General features: G+C 44.0%; 1 protein-coding gene across 1 annotated transcript in view; it reads left to right on the forward strand.

The window, feature by feature from the left end:
- Positions 1-24865, forward strand: part of LNX1 (ligand of numb-protein X 1) — a 103104-nt gene that overhangs the window by 34448 nt on the left and 43791 nt on the right. The window contains exons 2-4 of the mRNA XM_070948543.1: positions 5648-5889; positions 9997-10158; positions 23213-23415. Coding sequence (XP_070804644.1) covers positions 5648-5889; positions 9997-10158; positions 23213-23415 — 607 coding nt within the window. The remainder of the gene's footprint in view (positions 1-5647; positions 5890-9996; positions 10159-23212; positions 23416-24865) is intronic.

The raw sequence follows: 24865 nt of genomic DNA on the forward strand, positions 1-24865 counted from the left end.
ACTAGCTTAATGGCGGCAGTGATTCACTTAGCAACTGTGGCAGGGGTGGGTTCTAAATTTTTTTACTACCGGTTCTGTGGGCGTGGCTTATTTTGTGGGCGTGGCTTGATGGTCATGTGACAATTCTTTAGGATTTAGCAGAGGTACTGGTCTACCAGGCTTTTAACTGTTTACAGGGCTGTACCGTTCTACCCATTTGTTTTTGGAGGCACCGGTCTACTCATTTGTTTTTGGAGGCAGCGGTCTACCACCGCACTGCCTTTTAACACTGTAGGGCGGCCCTTTGAAGCCCCGCAGCAAGAGTTTAAACAGTTTTTTTCCTTCTAGCTGATCAGCTGGGACTCGAGAGGCAGCGAATAGATTGGGGGCGGGGCCAAATAAAAGGTAAGAATAATGTGGGGGGCAGGGGCGGGAGGGCCCAGCTCCCGAACAAAGAGAACCGGTTCGGTGACGTCATATCGTCACCGCTACCGGCTCGGCCGAACCGGGAGGAACCTACCACTGAACTGTGGTAAAATGGGGCAAAAGCCACTTTACAACACTTAGCAACAGAAATTTTAGGCTCACTTGTGCATTATGGGCAAACCCCTTGTGCATTATGGGCAGACTCTGTCAATGGTGGGTGGGTTTGTGGAGAGTAACACAATTAAGTATAGGATTATAGCCGTTGCAACAAAAATGGTCACAACCCAGAGGCCTTGGGCACACATGGGGCCTTTGGAATAGTTTCTTTCTCCACATCCTGTAGTACAAATTGCTTTTGAAATTCTTCCTCTATCATTTTGAAATACTTCCAAGTTCTATTTCTTCTCCTGGGTGGATAAATTGGCTAAAATATGCCTTCCTTAAAAAATGTAGAAGAATAGAATAGAATAGAATAGAATAGAATAGAATAGAATAGAATAGAATAGAATAGAATAGAATAGAATAGAATAGAATAGAATAGAATAGAATAGCAGAGTTGGAAGGGACCTTGGAGGTCTTAGAGGCTGGAGAGGCACCCCTTGACGTGAGTGACATTAAGCTGGCCACGCCCACACAGTCACATGACCACCTAGCCACGCCCAACCACCCAGTCATTAGGCAGATCATTTTAGTGGTCCGCGGGATTTACAATTATGAATTTAGTGGTCCCTGAGGTCCGAAAGGTTGGTGACCCCTGATCTAAAAGGATGCAAATGACCAGCTGCCTGCAAGAAATACAAATCCTTCCATTCCCCACCGTCCTGTCAGAGTGGAAGAAGCTTCTTGGATGAGAAGCAAAATGTCTTCAAAGAAAAAAAAAAAGAAGGTCCGGTTGCCTCCTGAAAAAGCGCCTTTGGGACAACCGAATGACCTGGAAGACTGAGAATCTCTACAGCCTTTTATTGCAGATAGTTTCTGTCTAGTAGATTATTTTTTTTTTTAATTTGATTTATATGCCGCCCTTCTCCGGAGACTCAGGACGGCTTACAATGCGTTAAGCAATAGCCTTCATTCTTTTGTATATTTTATACAAAGTCAGCTTATTGCCCCCACAAACTGGGTCCTCATTTCACCTACCTTAGAAAGGATGGAAGGCTGAGTCAACCTCGAGCCTTGGAGAGATTCGAACCAGCAGTAATTGCAGGCAGCTGTGTTAATAACAGGGTGCTTAGACCACTGTACTATCAAGGCTCTTTTTATTATCTTAATATCTTCTGTTTCTGTGTAATTGCTGCTTAAATATCTACCTTGTGTACATCCCAAGAATATTTATATAGAAAGTTGAATATATTAATGAGCGACTGTGCAAACCACTGCCTTAAAATTGAGTTCAGGATCCAAGAATCCATTGGGGAAAGAAAAATTTGGGTGGGTGGGGGGGGCTGATTTAAGCCAAATGCAACTCTTACACTTGACTCACCAGAAACGGAAGCCTGTTATAAAAGCAATAAATGACAGTGTATATTTTACAGCTTCTAATAGAAAAGAGAAGCCTCGCGAAGCTTGTGATTTGAAAAGTTGAAAGAAATAAGAAACGGAGGGGAGGGGAGAGAATAAGCATTTGACTTCAGGGGGAAAAGAGTTGGATTCTACACGAGGGCCCTTTTGTTAGCTAGACTAAGCCTGCATTCTAATTCTGCAAAGCAAACAGGTTTTATTTCCCAATTGTTTCTGGAACAGTCTTTTGGAAAAAAAAAAAAAAAACACTGGGAATCCCAAATCTGGCGGGCAGCTGTCCGTCCCCTGGTGAAGTCACGGCTGTTGCGACAGTTCCCGTTTTGTCATGGTGGGGGACTCGGCAGCCCCCAGTATGAGTGGCTTTATTCTTTCCTCAAACATCAGCTGACTCAATCCAGTTTTCTGGCCACACATTGCCCTCTTTCATTAGCCAGAGACAAAAAAAACCCCATGATTATAACTCTCTCCTTTGTTTGGGTCAGTCACCTGCCAGGCTAGCTTAGTCTCTCTCTGTTTCCGATCCAGTGAAATTCCAGCTACAATTGGGCCTGTGTTCCCCGAATCGATCTCTTTAAACAAGAGGAGGCTTTCGGTGTGAATTAATCATGTAATCCCTCCTTACTGGAAGGACCGTCCCCTGCTCTTCCGCTCCTGCTAAAGCCTACGAAAAGATGCCAGGCCCTCAAGCTTTGCTGGTTATAATAACATATTTGCCTGTCCATCACACAACTCCCTTTCAGAGTCAGCCCTTGCTCAAAGGGCGGAGAAAAGGGTGAAAAAGAAAGAAAGAAAGAAAGAAAGAAAGAAAGAAAGAAAGAAAGAAAGAAAGAAAGAAAGAAAAGCAAACGGAGCGAGGGACATAAGAGAAAAAGAAAGGAATATATGACTAGATTTAACTTCCGTTTGCTATTCTTCGTATTTTGCCTTCCTTGCAAACCATCATGGTTTCCGCTACATTCGTGCGCTGTTTCTTCGCAATTTGCCTTTTGTTCTTTAAACTTCTCGCCTCTCCCTTTTTTCAAGGTCTTGGCAACTCTGTTCAAACTCAACTTTTTTAGTCGGTTACAGGTTTGAACGGTTGCAGGAACTGGGCATGGCTAGTCTAGTGAAGAGAAGAGAAGGACCAGGGGAGACATGATAGCAGTCTTCCAATATTTTGAGGGGCTGCCACAGAGAGGAGAAGGTCAAGCTTTTTTCCAAAGCACCTGAAGGCCAAACAAAGAATAATGGATGGAAACTGAAACTAATTCAACCTGGAAAGTTTAACTGCTGAGGACAGGAAGGCACTACAGAGAGTGATCAATTTGGCACAAGAAACCATTGGTATCCCTCTAACACCAGTGGATGACAGTGGAAGATACTCAGAGATAATTTACACCAGGGGTGGGTTCTACTTACCTTTACTACTGGTTCGCAACGGGATCACATGCGCAGATCGCCGATGATTACATCCGGGGCGGTGGGCGGAGCCTCCCGCCGGTTTTACTACCAGTTCATACGAACTGGTCCGAACTGGGGCAACCCATCACTGATTCGCTTTCTGGTCAGTGTCTCTTCGCACTTCTACCATCGGACAGAAGACATCGAAGCATAGGCAGCCGAATGAATAGGTTTAAAAATATTTTCTATCCTTGGGCTGTCAGACTCTTTGTTCTGTCCCCGTCTCAGACACGCACACAAACAGACAGCCGGGGGTTAAATAAATTGGCAGACAACCAATTCTTCTGATAAGACGCTTGGCAGCAACCCAGTAGCTGCTTGCCAAGAACTTTTACTCAATAAACAAAATACACACAGTCAAGAATTGTCCATTTCGTAAAATAAATCCAAGGCCGATAATGTTGTTTCCAAAGATGAAATGTGACTCGATAGTAGTTAGTTTTGTCTGTCACAGAGTCTGAATGGCCACCTCACCCCCTTTTATATCCTGTGGGGTGTGGTCCAGTGACTCAGCCTAATCTCTGGCACGCCTCTTCTTCTGTTGCGCGCGCTTATCTCTGCGACGCTGCTGAGGATCCAGCCAAGACTCATTACCCTCATCACTGTCCACCTGTGGCTGCGTGGACGTGCTTGGACCCGGCCCTATCTCTTGCCCTTCGGTGGACACCGAAGGCATTGCCAGAGAGGAGGGTCCTGGAGAGGGAGGCCTTGCCAACTCCTCTCCTTCACTCTCGGAGTCCTCTCCTGCCGATGACACAGGCTCAGGTAACGGAGCCACAACACTCTTAAACACAACCACAATCACTCCATGCACACGTGGAAACATATGACTATGTTTTTTCCCCCCTCAATTACTTGCATACGAATTGTTCTTTATACTATTTAAATTGTTTGTATTTTTTGTCATGGATTGCACCAGTGAGGCTAAAACCAATTTCGTTGTATACATGATGTACAATGACAATAAAGGCTACACTACTAGAAATAAGGAGACATTTTCTGACAGTGAGAGCAATCAACCAATGAAAGGTAGTTGCCTTCAGAAGTTGGGGGAGCTTCATCACTGGAGGCTTTCAAGAAGAGATTGGACTGCCATCTGTCAGAAATGGTGTAGGGTCTCCTGCTTGGGCAGGGGGTTGGACTAGATGACCTACAAGGTCCCCCCCAACTCTGGTAATCTGTTAATCTATCTGTTAGCCCCTTCCTTTTCTTCTTGGCCCATTCGTTCTTTCTTCCCTCATATATTTGTTTTGCAAGTCTATCCTCAGACATTCTCTTTATATGATCTTTATCTACTTGGTATGTATTCATAGTTTGACAAAGAAAAACTGGGGGTAATCTGCTAAAACGTCTTAATGCTTCTTCATTTGGGGACGGTGCCGAAAACTAAAAATGGGAAACTAACTCAGTGTCATTTCCCTCCCCCCCCAGTGGTGGGTTTCAAATTTTTTTACTTACCGGTTCTGTGGGCATGGCTTGGTGGGTGAGGAATGGTTTGGTGGGCGTGGCTTGGTGGGTGTGGCAGGGGAAGGATACCCTAAAATCTCCATTCCCTCCCCAATCCAGGGGAAGGTTACTGCAAAATCCCCATTTCCTCCTGATCAACTAGGACTTCGGAGGCAGAGAATAGATGGGGGCAGGGCCAGTCAGAGGTGGTATTTACCGGCTCTCTGAACTACTCAAAATTTCCACTACTGGTTCTCCAGAACTGGTCAGAACCTGCTGAAATCCACCTCTGCTTCCCCTTCCCCACCCAAAATTTGAATTTTTGGAAGAAGTTACCTGTCTCCATTCATTTTAGCAATTTTTGTTTTAAGTCTGTGATAGCGAACCTATGGCACATGTGCCACAGGTGGCACACGGAGCCATATCTGTGGGCACGCGAGCATTGCCCTAGCTCAGCTCCAGCATGCATGCGTGCACTGGCCAGCTGATTTTCAGGCCTTCCGGGCCCACCGGAAGTCAGGAAACGGGCTCTTTCCGGCCTCCGGAGATCCTCCTGGAGGGTGGGGAAGGCTGTTTTCACCTTCCCCAGGCTCCAAGAAAGCCTCTGGAGCCTGGGGAGGGTGAAAAATGGGCCTACAGGGCCCAATGTGCCATCGCATGCATGGAGGAGTGCGGAGGGGGTCACGCACACATGCGCTGGAGGGGTGGGGTGCATTGAATTATTGGTGTGGACACACACGTGCACGACCCCCCCCAAAGCTCCCCACGCTTTTGGCACACAACGGCAAAAAGGTTAGCCATCACTGTTTTAAGTTCTGTCGTCTTTAAATTTCCTTAGGTGCAGAGGGGCATCTCATTATGGCTTCACCAAGGAGAGGAAGAGATGTTCCCTAGCTGGATCTGCTGATTTAAATGCTGCTTTAACGGTATCTGCCCTTGGATCTGAGTTCTCCGCTGCTGCCACAATTGCCTTAATGACCGATGAACCAGGGCTAATTAATCCTGCCTTCAGTGCTAACTTTGAGGACATCCCGCCAGGAGCCAACTCCACCAATCTTTATACAAGCCAGCAACCTAGAAGTAAGAAGCCCAACAGGAGAGCATCTTAGATGCAGTAGACCTGTTTCTAAACGGCCACGGTTTAGTTAAATTTTGTAGGCCAGGAAACATTTCATGCTATTTATACACAACACAGGACATTATAAATGTGCAAAATGCAGCTTTTCGAAAAGCAAAAAATAAATTTAAAAAAAAATCAGGAGAAGGAAGTAGTTATTCCATGAGGAACCAATATTGGGGGATCAAATTCTTCTACCGTGTTCCCCCCAAAATAAGACCCTGTCTTATATTTTTTTTGAACCCTGAAATAAGCGCTTGGCCTTATTGCCATGCGCTCAAAAGCCCGATTGGGCTTATTATTAGGGGATGTTTTATTTTGGGGGACACAGGATATCTATCTATCTATCTATCTATCTATCTATCTATCTATCTATCTCTCTACCATGTTTCCCTGAAAATAAGACCCTGTCTTATATTTTTTTGAAGCCCTGAAATAATCCCTCAGCCTTATTGCCATGCGCTCAAAAGCCCGATTGGGCTTATTATCAGGGGATATCTTATTTTGGGGGAAAACAGGGTATCTATCTATCTATCTATCTATCTATCTATCTATCTCTCTCTCTACCATGTTTCCCTGAAAATAAGACCCTGTTTTATATTTTTTTGAAGCCCTGAAATAAGCGCTCGGCCCTATTGCCATGCGCTCAAAAGCCCGATTGGACTTATTATCAGGGGATGTCTTATTTTGGGGGACACAGGGTATCTATCTATCTATCTATCTATCTATCTATCTATCTATCTATCTATCTATCTATCTATCTACCATGTTTCCCTGAAAATAAGACCCTGTCTTATATTTTTTTGAAGCCCTGAAATAATCCCTCAGCCTTATTGCCATGCACTCAAAAGCCCGATTGGACTTATTATCAGGGGATGTCTTATTTTGGGGAAAACAGGGTATCTATCTATTTATCTATCTATCTATCTATCTATCTATCTATCTATCTATCTACCATGTTTCCCTGAAAATAAGACCCTGTCTTATATTTTTTTGAAGCCCTGAAATAATCCCTCAGCCTTATTGCCATGCGCTCAAAAGCCCGATTGGGCTTATTATTAGGGGATGTCTTATTTTGGGAGAAACAGGGTATCTATGTATGAAAATCACTTCTGATTTTTAATTATGTGTTGAGAATGTTTAAGTCTGTAAATATATTATTTTGTACTGTATATGAAGCAAGATCGAGAGAATGTTGTGTAGCAGCCTACTACTAGCAGGCTGTTAGTAATACATTGCTAAAATTGTGGTGGTGTGTGTCTCTGTGCGCTTTTGAGTTGATTCCTGGCAACTGTCTGAAGCAAACCCTCTTATAGAGAACAGAATATAGAATAACAGGGATGGAAGGAAACTTGGAGGTCTTTTTCTTGGCAAAATTGTCAGAAATAATTTGCTATTACAGGTATCCTTTTGAACAACCACTCTTCAGTGATCATTCAAAATTACAATGGCACTGAACAAGGGGGACTTAACAACGGTTCCTTGTAGTTAGTTAGTTTACTATTGTCATTTGCACAACGAAATTAAATGCCATCTTCAGTGTACATTATAACCAATAGTGAAATCCAATTTTTTTTACTACCAGTTCTGTGGGCGTGGCTTGGTGGGCTTGGTGTGGCTTGGTGGGCATGGCTTGGGGCATGACAGGGGAAGGATACTGCAAAATTTCCATTCTCACCCGACTCCAGGGGAAGGATATTGCAAAATCTCCATTCCCACCTCACTCTGGGGCCAGCCAGAGGTGGTATTTGCCAGTTCTCCGAACTACTCAAAATTTCCGCTGCCAGTTCTCCAAACTGTTCAAAATTTCCACTACTGGTTCTCCAGAACCTGTCAGAACCTGCTGGATTTCACCCTTGATTATAACCATAAAAATAAAACACAAACACACATCCTTCACATTCTATACAATTGAATTGAAAACCCCTGATATTGCATTAATATTGCACTAGTAGAATTCAATATGGTTACTGCCCTGGGATAGAAGCTGTTTTTCATTCTGTTTGTCCTTGTTTATATTATCCTGTACCGTCTGCCAGATGGTAATAGTTCAAAAAAAAGGGTGCCCAGAATGAGATGGATCTTTAAGAATGTTTTCAACTTTCTTAAGGTAGCGGGAGCTATGAAAGCTCTTCCAAAGAGGGGAGAGGGCAACCAACAACCTTCTGACAAACAAAATCAATGGGACAGCCAGTTTCACTTAACAACTGTGTTACTAAGTTAACAATGGCAGTGATTCACTTAACAACTCTGGCAAGAAAGATCATAAAACGGGGCAAAACTCAACTTTAGAAATATATCTCACTTAATAACAGAAATTTTGGGTTCAATTATCATCGTAAATTGAGGACTACCTGTGCACCAAATGGACTCTCTCATTAAAACTACGTTTGAAACTTCGAAAGAATAGGACTCCTCTAAGCTTTCAAACATTACAAAGAAATTTGAATTTAATTATTTGATGCCCTCTTCACTGTTTGCTCTTTATGCTTTCCATCTGACATCTAACAATATAGAATGCATTTTTAATTTATTTAAGCCTAATCACATACCGCTACATCGGCAAATACCACCTCCAGCTGGCCCCAGAATGGGGGTGGGAATGGAGATTTTGCAGTATCCTTCGCCTGCTGCGCCCCCCAAGCCACGCCCACAGAACCGGTAGTAAAAAAAATGTGAATTACACCACTGATATATATATATATATATATATGTTGGACAGGGTAAACTCAGATTTAAATTCACCCTCTTCTGTGGGAATTCACTGAGTGATTTTGGGTTGGTTGCTCTCTCTTAGCCCTAATCATTTTTACCAAGGCTGTTTTGAGAATAAAACGAAGGAAAACCCCTATGAACTTTTGAAGACCTGGTGGGGTTTAAATATAACAATGAAAAAAGAGAGATAAATCTTTTGGCAGCTTCTCCTTTTGATAATTGTCCCCTTGGGTTTTCAAAATCATGCTCTAAGAGGTTACACCCTCTTCCACGTTGATTTGTTGCATATACAAAGGACTGGACAAACTAAAAGTTCATTCCAAATGCCACTAACGGTTGAAGTTCACATTTTTATTTGAATGTTGTTATTTCTCTGAGCTAAGAATTGCCTTCCAAAACCTGGAGAAGTACAGAACGCAAACCAGATCTGCGTTCTTACTTTCTTGAGCTGCAAATCTGATGAGTTCACTTTGAAAGGCAGACTGAGCAGAATTCTTGAATATCTACAGTACTCACGTATACTATTTAAAAAATTGGGCTGAAATTTGTGGAATTGTTCTGAAAGATAAGGGGCTATTCTAGTGAACTTGGAGTCAGTATCATAGCTTTCTTTCAAAGGACCTTTTCTTAATTTAGTATATTTTAAATACCCATTCGGTAACTTTGACTGTAGCATATATTCCCATCATTTTATTATTGATGATGGTCAAAATGATATTCTACTATGTCGTTATGGAAATTTCCAAAATTTATTTACTTATTTATTCATTCATCCATTCAGTTTCCTCCATGCAGTTTTATATAGCATTCTCCTTCATTTTTATGACTATGAGAGGGAGATACAATATCCTATAAGACGGATGTGTCTTGGCAATACCCACAAACAAGTCTGAACAAGTATGGACTTGAATTTACTTGTTGTCCAAGTCTAGTACCCAAGTGTTGGAATTCATTGTTGGAATGTATTTTTATGCAACACCTACAGTAATATTTAGCCAGTAGATGGCAGTATTTACTTGTTTGGGATTTATGGTATATATACTCTATGCTCTTTTGTTCTAAGTAGAGTTTCCTGTTTCCTGTTACAGTAAAATAGTTGAGCAGTAAAGCACATGGTGACTGTACTCTATGTTTGCTCTGTGTGGTGCGTTATATAAACAGAATTTCTAACACCAAGATACTATGTTATGCTGACTTTCCACTGGCTAACATATACTAAGGCTCTTGTCCAATAATGGAATAAGGTTTAAGTCTTCCTTACTTCTAGGTTATCTTCATTTTAGCAGCCCTTGGAATAAATAAGATTTTCTGTAATCAGCCCAAGCCTAAATATTCTCTGTCTTCTTCCTCTTCAGTCACAACTTCACGCTTTGAGCGTTCTACAGTACGAAGCAGATCTTTTAAAAAGATAAACAGAGCTCTCAATGTCCTTCGAAGGACAAAAAGTGGCAGTGCTGTGGCTAACCATGTTGAACGGGAACGAGAAAACGTTGAAAATCTGATTGCTTCAGAGGCAGGTAATCATTTTTTTCCAACTTATATCCTACTGTAGGATTTAAAAATGCAATAAAATAATAAAGTCTGCCATGAATCAAGCTTAATGGCTGAATGCATATTGGATCCACTTAGATAATTTTCTGCATGGCGGGACAGAAGTTGTTGCTGTTCCATTCCGTGATTTGTTTGTTTTACTTCCCATGCTAGCTTAGAAACCTAGAACATCTAACTAGGCTACATCAACAGAGGGATAGTATCACATGAAGTGATGGTGCTGCATTATACTGTTGGAAGAACAAATCTGGATTCAGTTCCAAGTGGGGAAAAAGACACTGGAAACATGGAGACTGCTTGGAAAGATGGTTTAATGGTGGACAGGATCACATGGTTTGAGTTCCTGAACAGAAAGGGGCCGAGATGCTGAACGTGCCTTGGTTTTATGCCCTCTCTGTGCTTTGAACTTCCTGGGGCACAGGAAGAGTATCCTGTGGTTGTCAGACTCCCAGGGGGTGGGGGTCTTGGCTAGCTTTGCTGGCTGATGTAATCTTCCCAGGTGCCATGTGGTGAGTTTCTGTTGCTAGATGGGTCCTATTATGTTGCAGATGATGGTCCATTGACAAAGGTGGCGGGGGGGGGGGGCGGAAATGAGTGAGCTTGGCTGAGGCCTTAATGGCCCATTGACAAAGGTGGAGGGGAGGCAGGAAGCTCCTTAGTCTTTAAAACATGTTTCTCCGTTTCTCATCCAGGGAAACATAATATTCTGCCCCTTTCAGTATTTCCTAAAATATTTCATTCTTCTAGGAGAGGGGTGGGTGCTAACTTCCTACAATACTGCGCTACTGAGACCACACTTGGAATGCTGCATTCAGTTCTGGTCACCACAATACAAAAAATAATAATAATAATAAATGCTGAGACCCTGGAAAGAGTGCAGAGAAGAGCAACAAAGATGATTAGGGGGCCTGGAGACTAAATCGTACAATGAATGATTGAGGGAACTTGGTCTGTCTAGTCTAATGAAAAGACTAAGGGTGATATGATAGCAATCTTCCAGAACTTGAGGGGTTATCACAGAGAAGAAGAAATCAACTTATTCTCAAAAGCAGCTGAGGGCAGGACAAGAAGCAATGGGTAGAAGATCATTAAAAAGAAATCCAACCTACAACTAAGGAGAAATTTCCTGACAGTGAGTACAATTAATCCGTGGGACAGCTTTCCTCTGAAAGTTGTTGGGACTGCATCACTGGAAGCTTTTAAGAAGAGACTGGACAATCATTTGTCGGAAATGGTATAGGGTCTCCTGCTTGGGTGGGGTAGGACTGGAGGATCTCCGGGTTCCTTTTAACTCTTATTATTCTGTTCTGTTGTTCTTTCTATGATTACGTGTATCCATCCCATCAAGCCAGGGGTGAAATTCAAAATTTTTCCCTACCGGTTCTGTGGGCGTGGCGTGGTGGGCGTGGCAGGGGAAGGATACTGCAAAATCTCCATTCCACCCCACTCCAGGGGAAGGATACTGCAAAATCTCCATTCCCACTCTACTCCAGGGGAAGGATACTGCAAAAAATCTCCATTCCACCCCACTCCAGGGGAAGGATACTGCAAAATCTCCATTCCAACCCACTCCAGGAGAAGGATACTGCAAAATCTCCATTCCCACTCTACTCCAGGGGAAGGATACTGCAAAATCTCCATTCTACCCCACTCCAGAGGAAGGATACTGCAAAATCTCCATTCCCACTCCAGGGGAAGGATACTGCAAAATCTCCATTCCCACTCTACTCCAGGGAAAGGATACTGCAAAATCTCCATTCCAACCCACTCCAGGGGAAGAATACTGCAAAATATCCATTCCACCCCACTCCAGGGGAAGAATACTGCAAAATATCCATTCCACCCCAGCGGGGAAGGATACTGCAAAATCCCCATTCCCTCCCCACTCCTGGGGCCAGCCAGAGGTAGTATTTGCCGGCTCTCTGGACTACTCAAAATTTCCGCCACTGGTTCTCCAGAACCTGTCAGAACCTACTGAATTTCACCCTTGCATCAAGCCCAAAGAAAGTCTGGAATGGTATAGGACAGTGATGGCTAACCTTTTTGCCATCGCGTGCCAAAAGCGAGAGGAGTGCCCACACTCATAATTCAATGCATCCTGCCCCCCCCGGCGCATGCATGCACGAACTCCCCCCCCACTCCCCACACTTTTGGCACGCGATGGCACGGTGGGCCTGTTTTTTCGCCCTCCCCAGGCTCCAGAGGCATTCTTGGAGTCTGGGGAGGGTGAAAACAGCCTTCCCACACACACCCTGGAAGCCCTCCGGAGGCCGGAAACGGCCCATTTCCTGACTTGCGGTGGGCCCGGAAGGCCCAAAAATCAGTTGGCCAGCCCACGCATGCGTGCCAGAGCTGAGCTAGGGTAACACTCACGTGCCCACCAATATGGCTTCGCGTGCCACCTGTGGCACGTGTGCCATAGGATCGCCATCACGGGTATAGTATCTCCTTCCCTGGGCAAGGGGGGGAGGTTGGATTAGAAGACCTCCAAGTTCCCTTCCAACTCTATTATTCTATGTTCTATGTTCCATCTTTTTGATCATCTAACCCAATCACTTGGCTTTTCCACCCAATTATGGCCTTTCTTTCAAAATTAAATGCTATGTCCCTCGTTTAGTTTTAACTTATTTAAAGCAATGTTGTGATGAATGGGAATTTTCCCCAAAAAAGGGGGGGGGAATACAATTGACTGAAAAAAATCATAAATAATTTTCCTCCGTGCATGGAACATTTAGTGAATTTATGCACACTCACAATCTTGAGTTGCATGTCTGCGAAGCAAGATGTGTGGTCTTGATTTACTACCCGAGGCCTATGAGTTCAGCTGGATGCTAAATTCATGGACAACTTGCACATGGGCTGAAAAAATTGGGCAAACAAGCGATTCAAAGGAAAACCAGAACTTTGTTCACATCCACACATTTTGAATGTTCAGCTCCTCAAACGAAGGATACATGTGGCCCATCTGCTTTGAAGACTCAACGGCAGATCAAAACTGGGCCCACATTATAACTCTACTGTTTGCACACCCTACGGTTTTACAGAGTGAATTCCTGTTGAGCTAGACTTTAAAGAGAATCTCTTTTGGCTGTCAGCTGTTATCATCTACTTTCTGGAGTCATCTGCATCCATGATGATTCGTATTCATTTAATCTTGTCAAGGTTCAGGAGTAGCTTGTTTCTAAAATTATACTTCCTACTTCATGTTTTCATTGAGGTCGGCTGCAGTTCAAATGTTTTAACTGCCAGTATTATTTTAACTTTCCTCTTGGTAGCTGTCAGCCTGGCTACCAATTTACATGTAGACATCCATCATCAGACACTACACATGTATGCAAAGCGTAAAAATCCAGATCCATCCTTTTTATCGAGGCCTATTGTAGAAAGAGGGGGGCGCGGTGGCTCAGTGGCTAAGACGCTGCGCTTGTCGATCAAAAGGTCGGCAGTTCGGCGGTTTGAATCTGCGTAATGGGGTGAGCTCCCGTTACTTGTCCCAGCTTCTGCCAACCTAGCAGTTCGAAAGCACGTAAAAAATGCAAGTAGAAAAATAGGGACCACCTTTGGTGGGAAGGTAACAGCTGTCAGACTTCGATGCTATCTCAAAATAAATGAATTTCCAAACTGCCAATCTTTTAAGGAAATCTTCTCTTTATTCGAGTACAAGTTACAGAACAGCGTTCTGTGCGCCTTTGGCATTGAGTCATGCCGGCCACATGACCATGGAGACGTCTTTGGACAGCACTGGCTGTTCAGCTTTGAAACGGAGATGAGCACCGCCCCCTAGAGTCGGGAACGACTGGCACATATGTGCGAGGGGAACCTTTATCTTTATTATTGTAGAAAGGAACAAAATATTTCAAGATTTCTAAGCCATGTCCAACCTAAGAAGTCCCCATGTCAGACCAACTACACTAAAAACTATTGTTTATTTATAAAGGTAGTCCTGTCTGGTTATTTTAAATAAATTGGAAGCCATCTGTTCATATCAAGTGCAGTTGGAAATGAGCAAAGTAGACTTAACACTCCTGAGTCATTTTTGCATCCATTGCATAGTAAGATAATGCTCTTTGTTATCAACAGTTGCTCTTTACAAGTGAAGGGTAGTATAAAGAAGGCGTTACTAGCACCCTTTTAACCTACTGTCTCTGATTGCAAGTAGACTGTGCTGGATTTAAGAAAAGTTAATTTGAAGTGAGTGTAATTTCTGATAACTTCATGGCCATATCCAGGTAGATTTTGGCTGCAGCTGCCACTGTCGTCTTTGCAGAAGTTCTCTTCAGCTTCTCATTCTAGACATTATCTAAACTTCAGATTCAATTAATCCTGTTCTCTCACCCAAGAACTAACAAGGTCCAACTCTGAATACCTTTTTGAAGATGAAAACTCAGTAGATACTTACTTGGTCCTTACTGATTTCATGATGAGTAAACATCAGAGGCGGGTTTCAGCAGGTTCTGACCAGTTCTGGAGAACCGGTAGCGGAAATTTTGAGTAGTTCGGAGAACCGGTAGTAAAAATTCTGACTGGCCCCGCCCCCATCTATTCCCTGCCTCCCAAGTCCCAGATGATTGGGAGGAAATGGAGATTTTACAGTATCCTTCCCCTGCCACGCCCACCAAGCCATGCCATGCCCACCAAGCCACACCCACAGAACCGGTAGAAAAAAAATTTAAAACCCACCACTGGTAAACATGATTACATCTGTTTTGCAAAAATACAGTCCTCCCTCTTCCTTATTGATCTTCAGCCTGGATTTATTCTCTCCTCCAATGTCATATGAAACACCACATATTCCTGATTGATTAGGAAAGACTAGTCTATTGATGTTGACTCTATTGTGCTGTCCAACTCACATGCACAACTAACAGTGGTTTAGCGGGTTTATTAATATTCCCCAGTAATTCCCTTCACCAAAAACTCAAAATCCAGTCAAAAGCAGACCAAGGCTAGTCCAGAGAGCAATGGCCAATGAATCCACTTGAAAGTTTCCCAAACAAGATAAACCCACGAGGCAAAATTAAATCCACAACACAAGAGGATCCACGAAGCAAGAAAAATCCAGAGTTCACAAGGCACAATCCAAGTCAAGGCACAAGGTCAACCCAAAGCAAGGCAGGGATCACAACAATCAGGAAAAACGCAGCTAGGAAATGAACACGTTGTTCCCAGCATCGCCTCCATCTGTCTGCTGTTCTAAATAGCCAGCTTCCGGTGCAGCCTATCAAGGAAGGAAAGGCTGCCTCCTCATAGGTAATCTGGCTGACCTCCTCTGCTCCTGCCTTTTCTCTGCCTTAGTTGTTCTTGGATCAGGTGCAGAAGGCAGTTCCTCTTCCTCATCACTGGCTGGCTGCAGCTGTGTGCTTTCCCCACCTGAAGCCTCAGGGCTCTCCTGCCACAGCTGTGCTTCAGCCAAATCCCTCTCAGACAGCTGCTTAGAGCCATTGCCCAACTCCCCTCCAGATGTGCCTGGAACTGGTTCACCCTTCTCCGAATTGACACGTGGAGAGGTATCTGGGGAAGCATCCCGGAGAGTCATCACAACTATTTATTTCTATTTAGTGTACGGCATACAATGTCAGGGAAATTTACACATGCTAGACACAATGCAGTCCTGACAGCCTAAATTGCTAGTTCGTTCTGTTTGGCGCTTGCACACCTATAATTGGTTCCAAACCATGATAATTTTGGAAGGAAAATTATATAAAGGGGCTTAAAACTCTTGTCTGTCTGACAACAGAGTCATTTTCCAAAAGCTGAATTGAAATGGGGACTAAATCAGGTAAGGAGAGAAGAGAGTAATGGACAAATCAAATTTGAAAAATGAGTCAGATTAGGCTGGGGTCTGTGAAGAAAATAATTCATATATTCTGCTGATCCAATTCTACAGAGGAATGATTGAGTCTGTCATCTGCACCTCTATAGCTATCTGGTTTGGTTCTGCAACCCAACAAGACAGACACAGACTTCAGAGGATAATTAGAACTGCAGAAAAAACAATGGCTACCAACCTGCCTTCCAGTGAGGACCTGTATGCTGCACGAGTCAAAAAGAGGGCTGTGAAAATATCTACAGACCCCTCGCATCCTGGACATAAACTGTTTCAACTCCTACCCTCAAAACAACACTATAGAGCACTGCACACCAGAACAACTAGACACAAGGACAGTTTTTTCCCCAACACCATCACTCTGCTAAACAAATAATCCCCTCAACACTGTCAAACTATTTACTAAGTCTGCACTACTATTAATCTTCTCATCGCTCCTATCACCCATCTCCTCCCACTTATGACTGTATGACTGTAACCTTGTTGCTGGTATCCTTACGATTTATACTGATATTGTTTCCTGATTGCTTATTTGTACCCTATGACTATCATTAAATGTTGTACCTTATGATTCTTGATGAACGTATCCTTTCTTTTAATTACTTTGAAAGCATATGCACCAAGACAGATTCCTTGTGTGTCCAATCACACTTGACCAATAAAAAATCCTATTCTATTCTATTCTATTCTATTCTATTCTATTCTATTCTATTCTATTCTATTCTATTCTAATTTTCTATATTCTATATTCTATATTCTATTCCATATTCTATTCTATTCTATTCTATATTCTATATTGTATTCTATTCCATATTCTATTCTATTCTATTCTATTCTATTCTATTCTATTCTAATTTTCTATATTCTATATTCTATATTCTATTCCATATTCTATTCTATTCTATATTCTATATTGTATTCTATTCCATATTCTATTCTATTCTATTCTATTCTATTCTATTCTATTCTATTCTATTCTATTCTATTCTATTCATCTAAAGTTACCTCAATACATTCCTTTGGCCAGTAGAAGTCCCGTTCAACATACTTCCCAATCACACAGCCAGAAGGGAGCACATGCAGCCTGTTCTGTGTTTCTTGGTACATACTAACACACTAATGCACACAGGTGCAACATGAAGGAAGACCAAAAACCGATGTACACAAGCAACCCATATGGCTCACATTATCCCAATGAGACCTTCACACACAAACGCATCGAGACAATACACAGGTGTGCATCCTGATTTGTCCCTAGGAAGGAAAGTACCCATATATTTGTAAAGAATCAGTAGATTACTTTATGATCTAGAAAAAAATGCATACAGCTTCTATGGCCCCTGCTGGTAAAGGTTTTGAAAAGAATTCCAGAAGCCATCTTTATGAAGGCTTTTCCTGCCATGTTATGGAACTACCACGAGATCTTTCAGATAATAATTAGGTAATGAATATTTCAAACCAACAAACCAGGGGAGCTAGTCTAAATCCACTGGGATGGACCAACTGAGCTGAGAAGATCCCAGTGAAAACAAGAATGAGTTAAGAATGAGCACTGCAATAATTCTTTGTCATCATTTTTCTTCCCTGTAAGTGGTCTTCTAGAATCACTGAGACATCACACTTATTTCATTGGAACTGTACAATTTCTTTTCCTTCTTTTTTAAAAAACACAAGTGATAAGAATACGTGAATGAGGAGCATAAACCAAAAAGGATGATGAAAAATGAGAATCAAAATTCGAAGAAAGCTGATGGTTTATTTTAGGGACTCGGCAAACTACAGGGCCCCAGACAAGGCCTGATATAGGGGTTGGAATTCAGCAGTTGGAATTTTACATCTGGTTCGCCGAACCAGTAGTGTTGTGGCTCCATTACCTGAGCCTGTGTCAACGGCAGGAGAGGACTCCGAGAGTGAAGGAGAGGAGTTGGCAAGGCCTCCCTCTCCAGGACCCGCCTCTCTGGCAATGCCTTTGGTGTCCGCCGAAGGGCAAGAGATAAGGCCGGGGCCAAGCACGTCCACGCAGCCACAGATGGACAGTGATGAGGGTAATGAGTCTTGGCTGGATCCATGCCAGTGTCGCAGAGATAAGCGCGCGCAACAGAAGAAAAGGCGTGCCCGAGATTAGTCTGAGTCACTGGACCACACCCCACAGGATATAAAAGGGAGCGTGGTGGCCAGTCAAACCTTGTGACGAACAAAGCTGAAAGCTTCCACGCCATTCTGCATTGCCGGACTTTTGCTGAATTATCTCTGGATTTGATTGACTCTGTAATTATTGAGCTGTTTCTTTTGATGTATCAGAAGTGGGGAGAAGTTATCTCTCCTCTTTGTAAATAATAAACTCTTGGCAGGCAGCCACTAGGTTGTTGCCAAGTTCCGTTATCATAAGGAAAAGGATTTTGCCGGCTGGTTTGGTCTTTAACTCTTGAACGTCTGTTGGTGTGTGTGTGTGGGGTTGGGGACAGAACAAGTAGTTGCAAGGACTGGCTGGCCCTGCCCACGCCGCCCCTCCCAGGAGTCTCCATGTGGCTCGTTTTGGATGCCAGGTAAGTGTAGTGCCCACACGGAGGCTCTGGGAGAGCATAAAACGGGCCTCCTGGAAGTTCTGTAAGTCTGGAAATGGGCCTGTTTCCTGCTTCTGGAGGGCCTCCAGAGCTTGCAGGTGGCCGGTTTCGTCCTCCTGGAGGCTCGAGGAAAGCCTCCGGAGCCTGGGGAGGCCAAAAAACAGGCCTCCCAGAAGTTCCGGAAGTCTGGAAACAGGCCCGTTTCCGGCCTCCGGAGGGCCTCCGGAGACCAGGGAGGCCATTTTTACCTTCCCGGAAGCTCAAGGAAAGCCTCTGGAGCTTGCGGAGGGCAAAAATGCCCCCCCCCCGTTGTGGTGCAGGAGGCCGAGTAGGCCACGCCCACTATGACCACGCCCACCCAGAGAACCGGTTGCTAAAATTTTTGAATCCCACCCCTGGCCTGGTAGTTTTAATTCTGAATAAGGTTTGTAGTTTGCTGTCCTAATATGGCAAAACTCTGTAAACAGGCAATGTTAGTCAAGCAGGCAAGATGAGTTTGTGATAAGAACATAAATACCTAGATAAGTGAAGAAATCTTATAGGGTTTCTGCTGAGCAATATTAGCCATTGACTTAGCTTGTTTTTACAAAGCAAAGGGACAGAAAAAAAGAATGGGTGTAATTGGTGAGCTATTTTATTTTTAATTAAAGCTATAAATAAATTTTTAGCCTATCATAGTTCTCCGAGAGAGATATTTTTAAAAAAATCTCTGGAACTAATAAAATAAAACAAAACGAAAATATACATTTAATGCTTTTTCCTACTCAAGTGAAAGAAGAGCAACGTTCAAGCAATTCTTGCAAACTATTTTTTTTTTTTTTTTTTGGGTGGGGTGGAGTGAAAACAAGTACATCAGCGGAATATATAAAAAATGAAAATAGCAAAATTCCACGTTCAAAAAGAGCAAGGTTAATCCCGATCCATTAGCCCGATCCATTAGCAAGTTGGCAAACCACTCTTCTATGTAATGGCAAACCATTACTACAACCACTTTGTAAGTAATCTGCCTTCAAGTAAGGATTTGAGGTGATGGTAGTGGGGTACAAAATCCAAGTAAAATACTACAAATTCTAAGCTTGGCCTCAGAATGTTTGAAGCAGGGGTGGGTTCTACTTAACCTTTACTACCGGTTCGCAGTGCAGAAGCGTTTTGATGACGTCGGGGTTGGTGGGCGGAGCCTCCCGCTGGTTTTACTACCGGTTCTATAGAACCGGTGCGAACCGGGGGCAACCCACCACTGGTTTGAAGGTATTGGTAGTTTTGAAAAGATTTTTTAATTGGCCAAATATAATTAAGAAAAAAGAAAATTCAAAACCACGTCGTGATAAATTTCACGACTAGGATAGCCAGTTTGGTCTAGTGGTGAAGGCACCAGAAAGCAGGAGACCATGAGTTCAAGTCATGGTAGTACAAGGGTTTAAGGCACCCTGTTATTAAGCTGCTTAAGACCAGCTGCCTGCAATTACCGCAGGGTTCGAATCTCGCCAAGGCTCAAGGTTGACTCAGCCTTCCATCCTTTCTAAGGTAGGTGAAATGAGGACCCAGTTTGTGGGGGCAATAAGCTGACTTTGTATAAATATACAAAAGGATGAAGGCTATTGCTGAGCACATTGTAAGCCACCCTGAGTCTTCGGAGAAGGGCGGCATATAAATCAAATTAAAAAAAAAAAAAAAAAAAGTCTTGCCTTAGCCATGAAAGCCAGCTGGGTGACTTTGGGCCAGTCACTCTCTCTCTCTCTTTCTCCGCCCAGTCTATCTCACAGGGTTGTTGTTATGGGAAAAATAGGAGAAGGGAAGGTGTATTGGATATGTTCGCCATGTTCAGTTATTTGTATAAATAACAAGGATGGGATACAAATAGAATAAACAACTGCATATAGACTAGTGGTAGGATTCAAATAATTTAACAACTGGTTCTCTGCCCTAATGAGTGGGTGAGCGTGGCCATGTTGGGCATGGCCAGGGGGTGTGACAGGCAGCAATCAGCCTCCTGCACCCCCCTGGGAGCAAAAATGGGATGCGGGGGGGTGCTGCCCCCCCCCCCCGTGGCCTGTTTTGGGCCTAGGAGGCCTCCCTGAAGCCTTCTGGGAACGAAAACGGGCCATGGGGGGGCCCACAAACATCCCTGTACCCCATTCTGGGCCTAGGAGGCCTCCCTGCACTTACCTGGGAGCAAAATTGGGCCCCTGGGGACTCCTGGAAGGGAAAGGGCAGGAAGGGGTGGAACCAGCCAGCCATATAACTACCGGTTCGCCCAAACTCGCCCGAACCGGCTGAATCCCATCACAAGCATAGAGACTCTGTGCTTGTGTGAATCAGAAGTACCTTTTCCAAATCATGTTTGTAGACTGCACAAACCCTGACATTTTTTTTTGTCATTGTCGACACAGCCAGCCATCTCACATCCTTCCTGGAAAAAAAAACACAAACATGTGTAAACACGAAAAAAGTATAAAGTAAGATTAGAAACATCAAGGGAAGAAAAACTCTCTCTATCTCGGGTGGCATTTGCAGTTTATTCCCACATAAGCAATGGAAGTTTAAAGAGGCCATGGAAAATAAGCAGCAGCCAGGAGGATGTTGCTTCGCTGGAAAACTCTGGCAACAAGATTAAAAAGCAATAAATGAGATTTAGAATACCAGATTCAGGTAGATAAGGATGCTATGAATAGAATCGTGGGCTTAAGACTGACTCTGGCACTGATTAAGAAACTCTTTTGTCAGCCACGGTAGCATAGTTTCATAGCCAAATGTCAGAATGGCTGCACTGAAATTACGGTACTGATAAGTGGAGCGGTGGCGCAGTGGTTAGGATGAAGTATTGCAGGCTAACTCTGCCCGACTGCCAGCAGTTCGATTCTCACCGGCTCAAGGTTGACTCATCCTTCCATCCTTCTGAGGTCGGTAACATGAGAACCAGATTGTTGGGGGCAATAGGCTGACACTGTAAACCGCTTTGAGAGGGCTTTAAAGCACTGTGAAGCGGTACATAACTCTACGTACTATTGCTATTTTGAATTGGATCGTGAAAAGCCTTCGTTATTTATGTAAGAACTGAATCATACATGCAGCATCTTGAACCCCCTAGCAGGATCTGCATTTTCATCCAGATGCATTGCGAAGGCTTTTCCTACCCCGAGTAGCAAAAAACTAGGGAGAATTATTGATTTTATGTAATGCATGGAGTTTACAGTACAGTGTTTCATTTTTCTATTGGTTTTCGTATATTTCTTTTTTTTTTCTCTCCTTTTTTCTACATTAAATCAATACAAAAATAAATATTAAAACAACCGCTGTTGGAATATAGTTGTGCTGTGCCCCATTGTTTGAACATGAAGGTTCTGTTGTGACCCAGGCCCAAGTAGGTAGTAATCGATGCAAACAGTTCCAAATCAAACAGACTTTATTAGAACAGCTGAGAATTAACTCATTCTCAGCGTAGTCCAAACTAAATGAAAACAAATTCTTCATAACACAAATTCTTCAGTCTAATCACCAACCTTGGTATAATTAGGCAAACTGCCAAAGGCTTCTCTTGGCAAAAGTTCAGAAGCAGAAGACGCCGATAAGAGAGAAGTGCAGCAAGACTATCAACGTTGTTTTCCGACAAAGAGCCCAAGAGCCGTTGCTGGTCTTTTAAGCCTTATGGGAGGGGCCAATCATCTCTTGGCCTTACTCCTGAGTCATCCTCTCTGCTTTAGCTGCTCCTGCCTTCTGGCAGCTCTTCTCATACGTGCACTAGGAACAGGCTCCTCCTGTTCCTCTGCCTCTCTACTGTCAGCCTCTGGAGGCTCCGGAGTCCACACCTCACTCCCAGATGGCCCTAGCCCCATCTCTGCCTCCGACGCAGAGCCCTCATCTGGGCCTTCCCCAGCCTCCAGGACTGGCCCATGTTCTTCCTCAGTCTCATCGCTGTCCGACTCCGCTGCCAGCTCTGCAGGCTGCTGGAGAACCACAACAGGTTCTTTATGTCATAGTACAGGTGGTTCTCGACATATGGCCTTCATTTAGTGACTGTTTGAAGTTACGATAGCACTGAAAAAAGTGGCTTATGACCGTTTTTCATAACTATGACTGTTGCCGCATCCTCCTGGTCACATGATCAAAATTCAGAAGCTCGGTAAACTGACGGTTGCAGTGTCCTGGGGTCATGTGATCACCTTTTGCAACTTTCTGACAAGCAAAATCAATGGGCAAGCCAGATTCACTTAACAACCTTAAGTTGCTAACTTAACAACTGTAGCAAATTCATTAAGTTAATAACTTAAGCTTAATAAAAGCAGTGATTCACTTAACAATGGTGGCAAGAAAGGTCGTTAAATGGAGCAAACTCACTTAACAACTGTCTCCCTTAGCAACAGAAAGTTTAGGTTCCATTGTGGTGGTAAGTCGAGGACTACCTGTACATAACAGATGAAAGAGTTGATGTTAAACGTACAACGATAACTTTCAGCTTTTAGCAAAAAGTCACTGGGCATCTCTGATTCCTTTTTAATAAGGACCAGACCTCTCAAATTGTAACTCTTAAGAACTGTGGAAGTGCGTCATGTTTTGTGTTCTTGCGTTTAAAAAAAAAAAAGAACAAAACCCATTCATTTCACATCCAACCCTTTTCTGCATTTGTTTCAGCCGCTCCAAGGTTATATCATCTCATTCCAGATGGTGAAATCGCCAGCATTAAGGTCAACCGCAGGAACCCCCACGAAGCTCTTGCCATTAGAGTAGTGGGGGGCAGCGAAACGCCTTTGATTCACGTCATCATTCAACACATTTATCGAGACGGCATCATTTTCAAAGATGGAAGGCTACTGCCGGGAGATATGATCCTGAAGGTAAACGTTCAGAGAATTGAGCAGGGGAATAAAAGGGGTTTGAACAGGGGTGGGCTTCAAAAATTTTAGCAAGGGGTTCTCTGCCCGGTTGCTGGGTGGGTGTGGCCATGGTGGGCGTGGCCTAGTCGGCCTCCTGCACCACGGCGGGGGGGGGGGCGTTTTTGCCCTCCCCGGGCTCTGGAGGCTTTCCTCGAGCCTCCGGGAGGGCGAAAACGGCCTCCCCAGGCTCCGGAGGCCCTTCCCGAACTTCCGGTAGGTCTGTTTTTCGTCCTCCCCGAGCTTCCACACGCACCCTGCACTTATCTGCATCCAAAACAGGCCGCGTGGGGACTCCTGGGAGGGGAGGGGCGAGGTGGGCAGGGCCAGCCAGGAATGGGATTTGGGGGTTCTCCAAACTGCACAGAATCTTAGCTAGATTTTCTCCCGAACTCCTGCGAACCTCCAGCAGCCCACCCCTGGGTTTGAAGGGGCCTAGGCCCAGCTTCCAAGAAGGGTTTCTAATCAGAGTTTCTAATTCTTGTCAGACGGTCGCAAAAGGGGATCACATGACCCCGGGACACTGCAACCATCATAAATAGGAACCAGTTGCCAAGCCTCCAAATATTGATCACGTGATGTGACCGTGGGGAGGCTGCAATGGTCGTGAGCGTGAAAAATGGTCACATGTCACTTTCTGCCTGAAATGGCGAACCTTTTTGGCACCGAGTGCGAGACAGTTTTCCGGGCCGTTTTCTGGGCTGTTTTCAGGCCATTTTCCAGGCTGTTTCCAGGCTGTTTTGGGGGCCGTTTTCAGGTCATTTTTCGAGCCATTTGCAGGCCATTTTGGGCTGTTTGGGCTGTTTTCCAGGCTGTTTTCAGGCCATTTTTGGGCCATTTGCAGGCCCTTTTTTGGGCTGTTTTGGCTGTTTTTGGGGTCATTTTGGGGCCATTTTCAGGCTGTTTTCCAGGCTGTTTCCAGGCTGTTTTGGGGGCCGTTTTCAGGTCATTTTTCGGGCCATTTGCAGGCCATTTTGGGCTGTTTGGGCTGTTTTCCGGGCCGTTTTCAGGCTGTTTTCAGGCCATTTTTGGGCCATTTGCAGGCCCTTTTTTGGGCCTGTTTTTGGGCCATTTTCAGGCCGTTCTTTGGACCTAAAAACGGCCAAAAAAATGGCCAAAAAACAGGCATACATGCGCCATCCAGCTAGTCTTTGGGTTTCTGGTACTGCGGCGCACGCATGCGCACACATATACACCTGTTCTGATATGGGCACTCGGTGCCAAAAATGTTCGCCATTTCAGGAAGATCGCTGTCCAATCTCTTCTTAAAAACATCCAGTGTTGGAGCACCCACAATTTCTGGGGGCAAGTCGTTCCGCTGATTAATTGTTCTCACTGTCAGGAAATTTCTCCTTAGTTCTAGCCAGATTCTCTCCTTGGTTAGTTTCCACCCATGGGTTTCTTGTTTTGCCTT

This window comes from Pituophis catenifer, unplaced genomic scaffold, assembly GCF_029215685.1.
Source record: "Pituophis catenifer annectens isolate HBS135680 unplaced genomic scaffold, rPitCat1.0.hap2 SCAF_8, whole genome shotgun sequence".
Lineage (NCBI taxonomy): Eukaryota > Metazoa > Chordata > Lepidosauria > Squamata > Colubridae > Pituophis > Pituophis catenifer.